General features: G+C 38.5%; 1 protein-coding gene across 1 annotated transcript; it reads right to left on the reverse strand.

Moving 5' to 3' along the window:
* Positions 1-10,289: 10,289 nt before the first annotated feature.
* LOC134872176 (microfibrillar-associated protein 3-like) lies at positions 10,290-14,573 on the reverse strand. The gene is made up of 3 exons (XM_063895349.1): positions 14,364-14,573; positions 13,392-13,677; positions 10,290-12,639 (listed from the first exon to the last, which is right to left on the reverse strand). The coding sequence occupies exons 2-3, from the start codon at positions 13,630-13,632 to the stop codon at positions 11,918-11,920; spliced, it is 963 nt and encodes a 320-aa protein (XP_063751419.1). The 5' UTR covers positions 13,633-13,677; positions 14,364-14,573; the 3' UTR covers positions 10,290-11,917.
* Positions 14,574-14,665: the final 92 nt, after the last annotated feature.

Consider the following 14,665-nt stretch of genomic DNA (forward strand, 5'->3'; position numbering starts at 1 on the left):
TCAGTATAGCACTTGTTTCTTTGATTTTTAAGGCCCTGCACTTGCACTTTGAGTATGGCTGCTAACCTACAGTATATATACAGTGAATATGGCATAACTACAACAAAACAGTAAGGGACAGATAACTGACAAATAAATGGTAAATGTCAACAAGTAACACTAAAGGCTGCAATGAATGGTCCAAACAATTACATTTAAAGCAATTCAGGAAGTTACAGCATATAACTTTGCATGTTGCTAACTATGTTGTAAATCTTTTGTATAACTCATAGGAAAAACAACAGACAACATATTGTTATCAACATTTCTGTTTCACAGTTTCATTGGAAACAAACATTGTGTTCTGCTGTTGGTGGAAGGGTTAGGGTTAGGTTTAGGGTGAGTGGCATCCTGGTAACGCCACAGGATACATGGACCTTACTTCTTTATAGTGTGACCAACGATGGCATTCTGACCGTATATGAATTCATACCACAGTTTGAGTTCAGTCCAATTTCGACAACTTTGCTTAGTTGTAGTCGGACTGGTCAACAAGTATAATTTTTTTTTATCCATTACAGACTTTGGGAAATGTATTCAAATACATTCATTCATTAATTCATTTATTCAGCCCAAAAGCTTAGCTTGGATTGTAAGTGCTGGTATGAAACGGCCGTGACAATATTTGTTATTGCCAAATTAAATGTTTTTTCCTTATTTGGTAGAATTCTGAAATGTATTGCACTGGTATCTCTTTAAACCACATTTCTTGGCAGATGTATTTAAAAAAAAGAGCTGGATTGGTGCAATTGCTGAACTCTTTTATCACCAGTCAACAGACCTTCACAGCTATCGCCCCCTTGTCTGGTCTCTCCATTACAGAAGCATATTCAGACTCCTAATAGGTTTTGCTATCTCATCAGCTCAGTAGTCCTCTAATGTCATCCCAAACCTGTAGTGTGAAAAAATCTGAGAACAGGGTGTCTTGACGAAGAAAAGTGCTGTTCTTGTGATGTGATGGACTGTAGGTGATGAAGGGTAAAATAAATGTGTTTGTGCCTGAGATGTTTGTGTGTGTATTTGAGTAAATCTGTCTGCAGTTTATGGGTATGTGCTTAAGATTTTGTTTACACAAGCTGTTGCTCCCATGTGGCGGTTCTCTCTGTGTAAAAGCTTTCTGAAATACTCAATGTGTTAAAAGTGCTGCCAAATGAGCAAACACACACTGACAGCATTTGACTGCGGTGCAATTCACCTGCGGGAGTCAAAACAATAAAACAAAGCCGTTACGGCGGATGAGATGGTCGCCTCGTCCTTACCTCAACCCGTTTAAGTTTTGAGGATGTGATACAGTAGTTCTCATTCAAGGAGTCACTGGAGCTCTGAGGCAGATGAAGACATTGAGTAAAGATATTGTCCTAATGGGTAGAAATCTAACATCTTATCTGTGAGAAAAATGGACCGATGTTTTTCTACACAAGCAAATCGTTTTGGTCTTTTTTAGTTTGGGCAATTGCACGTAAATTAATTGACACTAAAAGCGAGAGGGCTCCCAGGTTTCCAATGCAGTTTGACATGAAATAAGACATTACATAGATTGTCAATGTCATACAAGAGCAGCCACCCAGGGGAGCTTAATGAGAACATCAGAGAAATGAACCCAAGGCTGTAGATGGTGGAGAAATGAAGCATTAAAATGGTAGGACGTCTCATGGGTACGGATAGGAAAAGATAACTTTCTTTCAGCTGTGAGTAAAACAAGGACACTCCTTTAATCTTAAAAACCAGGCTTTATATCCTTCTCATCTGCAGCCATCATCCCTGTATGAGTCATTTCAAATAGTTTCAACACATTGGAACGGGCAGCCAACCAAGTTCTTAAGACCTAACTTTAATATAATATGAGGGTTTACATCTATGTTTCAGGAGATGAGCCTATATAACTTTGCTCATGTCTAGTCCATTAACTACAAATCACCTATATAAGTATGACATGTCACTGCCAACCATTTCGTGGGCAAACCCGTTCCTGTTTTTACTAAAACATATAGTTTCTAGTTAAAGTGGGACACCATAAGCCTCCACAAAAGCTGTAATGCTTCTACTGGAGGGATCGACACAATAATGTTTTCCCTCCTGAGGGGTTACGATGATGGTGATTGTGGAGAGCATGGTCTGACACACTGGTTCAAAGTCTCTTGTGTGTCAGGCTGGGTTGAGATCTTGTGACTGTGAAGATATTCTATGATTCTATTCAAACCATCAAGTGAGTCATCATGTCCACGTACAGAAACGTAATCATTTGTTATAGAGCGGTCTTCTTCCCTTCACAGCCTTTGTTGACCCACTACTGAGTATCTTGGCGCAAAAATTCCTAATCTTGAGCAGATATTTTAAACATGAACTTAACTTTAGTGTTTTTAACATAACCATTGTATTTACCTAACAGTACCTATACTGTAGCTGCCATGCAAAAATATCATAGATAATAATGATAATGATGATCATTTAAGCTTCAATGTGCATCAACATTAGAAGAATTATGTAGGAATTGTTGCTCTCAAAACAAAAAACAACAGACACTTCCTTGCTGCATCTTGCGTGCTTTGTCGGGTCTTTACTGCAGCCATATTCACTTCCTGTTTGTTTAAGACGTCTTTCTGCCCTCAGTCTGGTCTTCAGCAGTGACACAGATGATTAGTCAGTTTATTGTTTGCCAACTGTTTACATTTGACAAAAGGCCACAAGTCACATCACTGTTTATCAAATATTCATTTGAATTATTGTTTGATGTTAAACTCAGTTTAACACAAAGACCAAACTATACAAATCTGATCCGACTTTACCTTACTATCTACTATACTATAGCTTCGCAAAATCCTGTAAAAGAAGTAAAACTCAAACAACAGTTGATTTATTTCTGTGATGGCAATGCACACTTTCACACATGGTAAACGTGTTAGCAGTGTGTCATGTATTTGAGCACAGACTATATAACTGACTTGCCAGTTGCCATGACCTATATAAAACTGAATGAATGTTATTGCTATGCAGCCTGTATGGAGCTCACGTTGGATGTTGGCAAGCCCTTAAATAATGCTCTGTAGCCTGGGACTGCCGCTGACAGCTCGTCTTAGACTGATTTATGTAAATAGAAAGAGCTAAAATATCTTATTTGAATGGTAGCTTCAGTGACTTCCAGTCATTACAGTTGTGTAACACAGTAACTTTCAGTGTTATTTCACTGAGGAGCACATACTACCTGTCCGTGAAAAAATGGAGGAAGAAGCTGATCAGATAAATATTTCACTAGTTTCATTACTGCATATTTATAGTGTGTCTGCTACTCAGTAAATCTGTCTGAGTCCATGCTGTGAAACAATCTTTAACCCAAAAGCCACAAAGTCGAGCCGTGCAGCACAGGCGAGGCCTTCTCATTTAATTGAACCATCCTGCCAAATTAAGCCCACAGAGCCATTACCGCCAGCCAAATGACAACAAGGGCAGAATCGTGTTTGCTCATCCACTGCGGTGTGAAGTTTGTCATTGAGAGCATCAGGATACATATGTGTGACCGAAAAATACTCACTGCAAATGATGTAAATTAACTTGTAAATTCCAATGAATTTGAAATTGTTTTTTTGATGTTGCTTCATACAGTTGTGTGCTTGTTAAATTAATCAATAGAAAACATAATTGAGATACCTCAATTAAGAAATAACACTTTCTACAATTAGCCGAGACTTTCATCTTATACTTTAGTTAGAGTTTGCCCTAATATCTAACTGGCTATGTTTATGGTATCTTTGAATATAAGTCTGAATGTCAAATAAAAGTAATGTCCTTACTGAATGTCAGTACAATGAAAACCTTTCATCATAATGTTAATTGATGTTAAAAAGGATTGAATACATTTTCCTGACAAGCAACCTTATGTAGTTGTGCAAAATATGACTGCTGTCTCGCAGTGTTTGCTAATAACCAAGCAACCTGCTAGCTTTCCAGCATTGGCACAGCGTCAGTAAAGAGTTAGAAGTGGCACACGCAATGTTGTGTGATTATATCTCTTCCTGTGGTTCTTCACAGTGAGGGGTGAAGGCCGGGTGGTTGGATAAAAGAGTCATTTAGATTTGATGATTAGATTCCCACAGAATGCTGTTCAAATGCTGGCTCCTACCAACAATCAGTGTTGATTTTCTTGACCACAATATTTTTCAAAACTTAACCACTAAAGTTGGCAGTTCCGGAAACACTCAAATGGCCAGGCACCTGTTTGGAAAACTCTGATAAAGTGTCAGTCTGATGATTGGGCTGCAAGATCCTAATAAAAAATGTTTATGCATTGACAGTGAATAACACTCCTTTTTCCTAGGTCACTGTACTCACATAAAACATTGCAAAAATGTTGTGTCTGAATGTATCCGTTAACTATTCATTGAAGAATAATTATTTGTTTTATTACCAAAAGATCAGATTTTGTAATCCTGCTGCTTCTGCATCATCAAACTTTCTATGGCTATGTTCAGGCACTATGTGCGGTATGTGGTTAGTTAGGGAAAGAAAACTGGAGGTGGTGAACAAAGAGACTGGAAGATGGAGGTGAACAGGATATGAAGTCTGTAAGTTATAGATAAAATGGCATGAGCTGTTTGAATATAAAAAAAATGTAGCGCAATGAAAGGTCATACTTTGACTGGATCAACACAAGCAGAAAATACCTACTCGATATCTAATGCACATTTTGAATTGCAGGCTTGAGCAGAGGACCTTCACAGAAATATACAGTATATTCATATGCAATTGCCTTTGTGGGTTTGAACTGGAGAAAGATAATGAAAATGAAGGACCTCTGCGGCAATTTTTACAGAACCCAGAGCCATAATTTAAGGCACTTAATCATGGTCTGACTCACATAATGCAACAAATTAGAAGCTGCAACAGGCTTTGTTTGTTCCTTTGTGATTCATATTGCTCTCGATGGAAAGAGCAAACCTGGACTCCAGAGTGGAAGCAATTTCCTGCTCAAGTTTTGATTTTCCTTTCACTTTCTGAAGTTGGAAGAAAAAGGTTTGTTATTAATACCTTAAAGTTTTGATTCAGACAAACAAACAAACAAACAAACAAACACAATGGGCTCAGGAAATAAAGCTATCCCTGCCTTTTAGGGAGGGAAGTGAGTGACAGCGAGGGTTGATTCAAAAAGAACTTCTATTATCCACAATGTTTTAAGACTTCAAGTCAGAATCGACCTGAAAGCTCTTTAGCAGCAGCAATAATAAGAACTTGTTTGCTTTTTTTAAATGCATACATAATGTGAGTGTGGCTATTCAATATGGTATGTACAGTGGGGCCAAAAAGTATTTAGTCAGCCACCAATTGTGCAAGTTCTCCCATTTAAAAAGATGAGAGAGGCCTGTAATTTTTATCATAGGTATACCTCAACTATGAGAGACAGAATGGGGGAAACAATCCAGGAAATCACATTGTCTGATTTTTAATGAATTTATTGGTAAATTCCTCGGTAAAATAAGTATTTGGTCACCTACAAACAAGCAAGATTTCTGGCTCTCACAGACCTGTAACTTCTTCTTTAAGAGGCTCCTCTGTCCTCCACTCGTTACCTGTATTAATGGCACCTTTTTGAACTCGTTATCAGTATAAAAGACACCTGTCCACAACCTCAAACAGTCATACTCCAAACTCCACTATGGCCAAGACCAAAGAGCTGTCAAAGGAGACCAGAGACAAAATTGTAGACCTGCACCAGGCTGGGAAAACTGAGTCTGTAATAGGTAAGCAGCTTGGTGTGAAGAAATCAACTGTGGGAGCAATTATTAGAAAATGGAAGACATACAAGACCACTGCTAATCTCCCTCGATCTGGGGCTCCACGCAAGATCTCACCCCGTGGGGTCAAAATGATCACAAGAACGGTGAGCAAAAATCCCAGAACCACACGGAGGGACCTAGTGAATGACCTGCAGAGAGCTGGGACCAAAGTAACAGAGGCTACCATCAGTAACACACTACGCCGCCAGGGACTTAAATCCTGCAGTTCCAGACGTGTCCCCCTGCTTAAGCCAGTACATGTCCAGGCCCGTCTGAAGTTTGCTAGAGGGCATTTGGATGATCCAGAAGAGGATTGGGAGAATGTCATATGGTCAGATGAAACCAAAATAGAACTTTTTGGTAAAAACTCAACTCGTCGTGTTTGGAGGAGAAAGAATGCAGAGTTGCATCCAAAGAACACCATACCTACTGTGAAGCATGGGGTGGAAACATCATGCTTTGGGGCTGTTTTTCTGCAAAGGGACCAGGACGACTGATCCGTGTAAAGGAAAGAATGAATGGGGCCATGTATCGTGACATTTTGAGTGAAAACCTCCTTCCATCAGCAAGGGCACTGAAGATGAAGCGTGGCTGGGTCTTTCAGCATGACAATGATCCCAAACACACCGCCAGGGCAACGAAGGAGTGGCTTCGTAAGAAGCATTTCAAGGTCCTGGAGTGGCCTAGCCAGTCTCCAGATCTCAACCCCATAGAAAATCTTTGGAGGGAGTTGAAAGTCTGTGTTGCCCAGCGACAGCCCCATAACATCACTGCTTTAGAGGAGATCTGCATGGAGGAATGGGCCAAAATACCAGCAACAGTGTGTGAAAACCTTGTGAAGACTTACAGAAAACGTTTGACCTCTGTCATTGCCAACAAAGGGTATATAACAAAGTATTGAGATGAACTTTTGTTATTGACCAAATACTTATTTTCCACAATCATTTGAAAATAAATTCTTTAAAAATCCTACAATGTGATTTCCTGGATTTTTTTTCTTCTCATTTTGTCTCTCATAGTTGAGGTATACCTATGATAAAAATTACAGGCCTCTCTCATCTTTTTAAATGGGAGAACTTGCACAATTGGTGGCTGACTAAATACTTTTTTGCCCCACTGTATGTAATAAAGAGGGTTTGTTATTTATTAATTTGTTTACCATATACAGAACACTGTCAAGGTTTTTGCACATTTAGGGACTCTGGCACGCGATAAGTAACTCATTCCTCCTTAATTGTATCTTCATATTATAAGCCAATGTTTTATTTTTTTAACTTATTGTCTTTGCACTGCAAAATTAATCAATATTATTTTACTCCAAATCAATGTTGAGGAGGTTCTTGGAGCTCACATACTTCTGAAACTATGAGCTTGACATATCCCTGAGAAAATAGATAATGGGACAAAGAATTGTTACTAAAGTCAACCAAGACAACAAATTTAAGGCACACAACACTTGAGGAAACCATGATGAAATGCTGGTGTTAGTTCAAATACAACTTTACTTTGGTACAGTACCAGCCCATTAGGATCAAACCAATATGCAAAACAATCAAAATAAACTGCTTAGGGTGCTATGGAACATTAATCTTATGTCTCTATTAAATAACTTTAAATAGTTGATGGTAGAATTACTGTATGGTGACAACAAATAAGAATTACACATAGGACCTTGCACAGAAGGGTGTGTCAAATTATTTTCTGAATTATTGGGAGTTAGAACAAAAAGGCACTTTATAGAGTTGGCTTAGACCTTTAACAAATTTCCCAGCACTTACAATGGTAGGACTTGCTTGAAGTGATTATATATGCACTTTCCTTGTTGCTCGGAGTTTGATTCACTATGTTTTTGCACTTATTGTAAGTCGGTTTGGATAAAAGCATCAGGGAAATGAACTGTAATGTAATGTAAATGTAAAAGCTAATTAGAGACTCCTATTACTTACTTAGAGGCATGGCAGCAGACCTTGTGCCATGGAGATATCTTTCTGTAAGTGCAAATTAAATACTTTCTTTGGCTTAATTCATTTTTGCTACAGTAAGCCCCTATCATCGAGTGAGACTGTTCAATTAGTCTATTTGTAATTCATTAGTTCCAATTAATTGCCATTGCTTTTACCCTTCGACTAATAAAAAACTTTGAATTTATGGAGAATAATGGATTATTAATTATTGGGTTCATGATAAAGCTTTAATTTTAAGAAATGTTAACACCAAAGTTCATAGTTCTTTCCACATAATTATTTAGAATAATGGGGTCAAATGACAGACCCGTGAAATAAAGCATTACTAAATTCCCATTTACATCCGTCCTTGACCCCATGAGGATTTACTTCAGCAAGGAAAAATAAACACCCAGACCAAAGCAGAAGCTTTCAATCTGTGCAGTGATGATTATGTTTCCCAAACAATCTCAGGGTGCAGTGGTCTAGTCTTTGACCTCCAACTTCCTTCAGGGGTTTAAAGACACACACTCATCTCACACTGACTTCCTCGTAGACAGAACATTTCCATGCGACCTAACTTGGCCGACATCATTGCTCGCCACTCTCCCTCCTGATGTTTTCTGTCTGTGTGGTAAATATCTGTCTAATATCCAAAGAGCCATCAGAGGATGTGACCCCAATACCTCCACCCAGTCCCCAGCGTCTGTGATGCTGCTTCAGCTATTATTTCCCATTAGTGCTTGACAGCAGGGCCATTTGTAGCTGCGAGACCCTGCAGAAAATCAGGTCAGCCACAGTGCCTCCGTCCCTATTGTTGGCACATGTGCTTTTCGACCCCGTATGGACCCTTTGTATGTCCACATTTCTCTGAGGTTATCTAAAAATATGACAAACAAGCTTGAAACCTAAATTGGCCGTAAATAGGTTACTCAAGGAATGCAAACACTTAGATTTAAGCTATTTTTATGTAAAACCAAGAAATACCTGAGCATGTGAACTTTATTTATTTGCACTTTTCAAAATGTACTATGGGGAATGTTTCTTAACAGGGAGGTTGAGCTTTTGCCAAGGTGAAAAGTTGGATTCTTAAGACTTAGACTTCTGCAACGATAGTAATTTATCTTTGCCTTCACACAGAAGAGAAAACTTTGGAGTTTTTGTTTGTCTTTCAGTCTACAAGACAATCCAGCTCTACGCTTACACACACACCGCCAGATCAGCAGAACTAATCACGATTGCAAGATCTACAACATGTTCTCTTGTCTATGAACACAAATGACAAGCACTATTCTCATTGTGTCATTAATTTATCATATCCTGTCCTTCGCTCTTCTCGTTCCTCCAGGGTGATTGAAAATAAAATGTAATCAGCCACAGTTTTTTATGACCTTGGTTTATGAGCAATTTAAATTTAAATTCAAAATGTATTGCATGCACGGGTTTATTCATTTATCTGCAAGACACATCCAGTCTCCGAAAGCCCCTGTCTTGCATTTAAACACACTCAACTTGCAATTTAACAAACAAGTTGCTATAAATATGTCCTTCAAGCAAATGAATCTCTTTTAAATTCTTATTTATTTTTTGCTCTTACACACACATCCACATATGCACATTCAGATAAATTGGTTTACTTTGATGATACAAAGACCACTAGAAATATCTTGTCCCTAAAATCTTCCTTTCCCTTCTATTCAAACGTCTGCTTTGGCCCGGCATGATGAATGATCGCTCTGACCAATCAATTCTATTTAGATAAGCTTCCCTCCAGAGAGGACAGGAAAGGGAAGGAGGATGGATTTTTTGAGGTATTCAACACAGGCCCAAGGTCACTGTTATTGTGGCTGCTCTCCAACCTGAATTATTTTTTTTTTCAGGTAGGACAGTCTGTTACACTTTGATAGCTGCATTTTAAGAGATAAGCCTCTGAGAAAGTACTGTGATTACAGCAGCTGTGCACAGGATGAGCTAAATGAGGCTTTTGTGTATTATTTATTAATAAGAGGGAGCATGAAATAATTTGTTAAATGGTAGTTATTGCAGATAAATGACAACTAAGGATCATTTATTTATGACAGTATTGATTTCTTTCAGTGCAATTGTGCACAAATGCCAACTGGAGAGTTGCAAGCAATTGCTTAAGGGAAATATTTAGGAAAATAAATGTTTATCTTCAAGTTTAAGATATATAAAATAAAGATCCTCTGGTATACATTTGCCTGCGTAAATTACAATTATTACACTGCATTTTTCTACCTGTATCCCTTTAGGATATTTGTCAAACGCATGCACAACAGATAAGATTGTCTATTTTCACTATTTCCATACATCTGGTCAATAAATCAATGCTTCAGCTGTTTCTTTAACAAAGATATCACATTTCATGTAAAAAATGACCTTTCAGGAGCTTTTTGTGTGGTGAATGAGCCAATTTTATTATAGCTGATATAGAGAAGTAAAGTTTTACCCAACAGCCCCACCCAGTGGTCTATCAGCAGTGTTACCTGCGGGGGCAGAAACAACCACCAGACTAACATTTGGATATTTGAATTGCGTTTATTTAATGATTGTTGCTTATAGCAAACTTTTGCTTTTAATCCCTGCAAATGACCTTTTCAGCATCACATTTACATATCTAAACATCTTTAAATATAAAACCATCACATACACAATTACTAGACTCAGCAAAACAATATCACAACCAATAAACAGTATCACAACCCACAAATGGTCTAAACATAGTCATTGAGTTACACAACTGGTTCACAGTTTAATCACCAGCCCTGATATACATTTTATATCCCTCCAAGATACAGGAACACATTTGTGTAGCTGTGTCTCTCATTTTGGCCTATTTCTAATTCGTAAAACTCCTCATAACCACTTCTACAAGCACTGTCATTTTTTTACAATGACCATTTTGTCTTTAACTTCAAAAGCATCTTCATAGTTTATTTTATTGAAACACATTTCTGTTTCTCAAAGCTTTGACCCCATGTAGACATACCGCTGTTATTGAGGACACATTTCTACGAGGAGAAATCTTACCCAGTATATGGACTGCGTTCATATCTTTATACATGGAAACTTCTAAAGAAATCAATGCATTTCAACATCTCCAAAATGAGAAATGCAGAGGAAATGCTGCATTCATGAGAGTCCCTGACTTTTACAGGCATCAATTATCAAAATATGATAGATTACACCTGCATAATGTTTCAAACATTTTCCATTTCATTAGACACTGAAGCTGTGATGTAAAAATAATCACTTGTTGGAAGCATGGTGTACAGTACTTCTTTTTAGAATATCTTCACACAAAATAGTATTGTTGTTTGCCTTTTTCAATGAAACCATCAATCTGAAGCAAATCCTAACCTTCAATTAACTGCTGTCTTTACTAACAAAGACCCAGATAAAGAGACATGGAGATAGCAATCAACATCCATGTGACTTGTTGTTATTGAGGCATTATTTCTAAGCCTTCCACTTCTTACTGTGAGTGTCAGATGATTGGCAGAAAGCAGTGACATGAAAACAATCAACACAATGAAATGACAATATTTTATTACAACCTTTTGTTATGTAGAAGCTGACCGACTATCAAAAATCAGCAGATGTTGTCTTTTGAAGGAAGATGAGTTCATATATCTGCTAGTCAAAATCTTGTGAAGCAGTTTAGTTAGTGATAAATCAGCAATTTGATAAGAATTAGTTCAGAAAAAATAGCTTTTTGGTTTCTGAAAGCAAAATTGGACCCATTGTACTGCCTTGAAAATCACTGGTGAAGGATGTAGTATTAATAACGTGGCATATGACTCTAGTCAAATGTCATCCCTGCATGCAAATACTTCACGCAGAAGGGGGGTTGAACGTGATAACAACAGATATTATTTGAATCGCCAAAATTGTAGTCATATGGTTCAAGACCATTTGTAGCTACGATGCCCATCTCAAAGACAAGTGGAAAACAGACAGAAAAGATGGCTCAAGAGCTGTTATTTAGCAAATCAATAAGCACAACCAGACTCACAAAATCTTAATGATAACTAACCCCATTTTCAACCCACTTTTCTTATGTTTCTTCCTTTTTAAACACTTGCATTTGGACACCTGACACTTCAGAAGATGTGTTTATTCTGACGGATTCAAGATTAATGTAGCCTATATGTTGCTCTCATAGGACACACTTGTTCGTGAGCCTGGCACACCTAGGCCCATCTCAGCCTCCATATCAGAAACTGTGTGGACTGAAACTTTGACATCAACGTCGCCTTCAGAGTGGCCTCCACTTGACAGTAGTGCCTGACAAACCTCCTCCTCCTCATTGCCAATATGTTGTCGGTTCAAAGACACTGATGTCTCAACCTGCTCTTCAGGATGAGGCCCTTTGTTCCCCGTCACCACAACCTCCTCTGTGAACGTGCGGCAGTTGAGGATGAGCGGTGGCAGAGGAACGCTTCGAGCCAGATCCTCCATATGCCGAGCAAACTCCATGGTCTTGTATTGTGTGACCTTTGCAAGCTCCAGCGTCTTGGCGGACGTAATGATGGGAATGTGTTTGGCAACCTCTAATGCCTTCTGCAGCTTCTCTGCGCCCTCAGTGCGGAAGAACTCGTTGATGGCTCTCTCAGTTTTTTTGAGGTGGCTGCTGACCATGCAAAGCCGTGCTATGTTGAGGGGCACGGTGATGGCAAAGGCCACCAGGCAGACGATGATGAAGTAAAGGCCAAGGCCACTGCTGTTGTGTGCTACACGAACAGTGACGGTGTAGTTTTTAGTCTCGCCTGTCCCGCTGGAGGTAACGCAGGTGTAGCGGCCGCGATCCTTGAAGGAGACCAGAGTGATGTTGAGAGCACCATTTTCCTGAATCTGCCATTTTTCACCTGAAGTGAAAACACAAAACACAAGGTTTTGTTTTTACCCAAAAAATCTAGAAATGTTATAGGCCCACTTGGAAAACCTTAAAACAGATATTAACAACTCGTATCCTTCACTATAGTAACACAAACAGATCTATATAGGCCAACAGGCCCCACCAGCTCCCATTTCTCAATATCAGTTAAATAATACACACACACTACCTGATAAGAAGAAAAAATGGAAAAAGTTGATCTAACATAACAATCACTGAGGACAATATGTGCAACACTCTTTCTAACGTTAAGATGACCTGCAATTAAATGTTAGGATTAGCTGGTACAAAACAAAAAAGAGTGCTTCAGTCTAACTTAATAACATTTCAGGACCTTGTATCTCCAATTTAATTTTTATCAGTATGTTGATTTGATTATATCAGACACAACCCAATATCACTGCTTCTCCACTGCAGTGTCAAAGTTCACTAGCAAAGGATCGAATTAATTATCTAAGAGTACTGCAAGTATGTTGTTGACATAGTAGGGTTTTTAACAAAGCTCTGTTGAAAAAAAAGTTTCAGAACAATGCACATTAAGGATGAGGCAGGGCATCTGAAACACCATGACAGATTACAGGTCTTGATAAAAAAAAACACAAGAAGATGGACTGTGTTATTTTACATTTAAATATAAAAAAGCAACTATGTGCCTAAAGAACTGAATGTTCTTCATGAACTCTTATTCAGCACAGCATTTCCTTCCCCCTCCTTAGTCCTCACCCAGCAGAGGTCCCTTAGAGTTGAACCACTTGGTGTCATTGTAACCTCTGGTCACATTACACTCTATCAGCACGGTGGTCCCCTCCTTTACCACTATGTCCCCGCTGGAGAGGCTGACCAGACGCATGGAGGACACCGCCTCCGCCTCTGACCCATTCTGAGCTCCGTCTGCTGCCCAGCCACCAAAGAGCAGGACTGTGAGAAGCAGGTGTGACAGGTGGTGTCTCTGAGGTGGCAACATGTTGGAAAGACTTACAGCTTCAGCTTACATTTAGACGAGAAAAACCTGCAAAACAGGAAGAGTCAACGGTTAGGTTTCACGCAGCACACAGGATTTTAAACACTTACTTTTTTGTGTGCTCATAAGAGTCATCCATATAATCCATAATTTACATTCAATCTTTATACAATTCAGTAATCAAACAAAGACATGTGGACTTTAACAACGTACTCTCATTTAGGCCTATTCATTTTTTATTACGAAATAACATCCAAAAATAATACCGTCTAGACGTTCAAGGTAAAACTTTACGATATAAATAGACGGACACATTTTTTCTTCTTCATTAATTACCACTCTTGATCTTTTTGCTTTGCCACTCACAATTTTTAATGAAAATAATATTTATATATCTAATTGATTTACTTTTAAATAAAAACTTTTTTCTACAAATAATTTAATTAAGATAATGGAGCACAGGGGTCTGATAGGGAAGTGTGTATAGGGTGAACTCAGCGTTGTATTACAGTAGGCCTACAGTACATTTTGGTTTTATGTTACGTGAAAGGAATAGTACAGTAAACAATCAGTTTATAATACACTCATAAAGTAACAACAGTATGCCGAGCTCAGGTGACATATTGTGTATTATTAAGTACATTTAACTAAAGGAAGAAAGAAACCTACAGATAAAAAACATCACCGAATTCACCGTATTCACTTAAACAGACAACAATCACAATGTTTCGCACCTGCTGCTCGGACAGCGATCAAACCATCAAATCCTAGACCGACATAGGTATCCAACAATGTTTGTAACGTGAAGTATGTTGCCAAATGTTCCTTTTAGTTTTATAGTTTGTTACTCAGCTTTAACACGCTATTGTTCCGGCAAAGCAGGCACGAGCGGTCCGGTCTGTCTACTTCCTGCTTCAGGTTTGAGGGAGTGGGAGTGGCTTAGTTGTTGGCAGTTTTCCCAAGATGCAGTAGGTGCGGACATACTACACATTAATGCCTTGTATGTTTTAAGAATGACAATTATTAAAAAAAAATC

The sequence above is a fragment of the Eleginops maclovinus genome, chromosome 11 (assembly GCF_036324505.1).
Source record: "Eleginops maclovinus isolate JMC-PN-2008 ecotype Puerto Natales chromosome 11, JC_Emac_rtc_rv5, whole genome shotgun sequence".
NCBI lineage: Eukaryota > Metazoa > Chordata > Actinopteri > Perciformes > Eleginopidae > Eleginops > Eleginops maclovinus.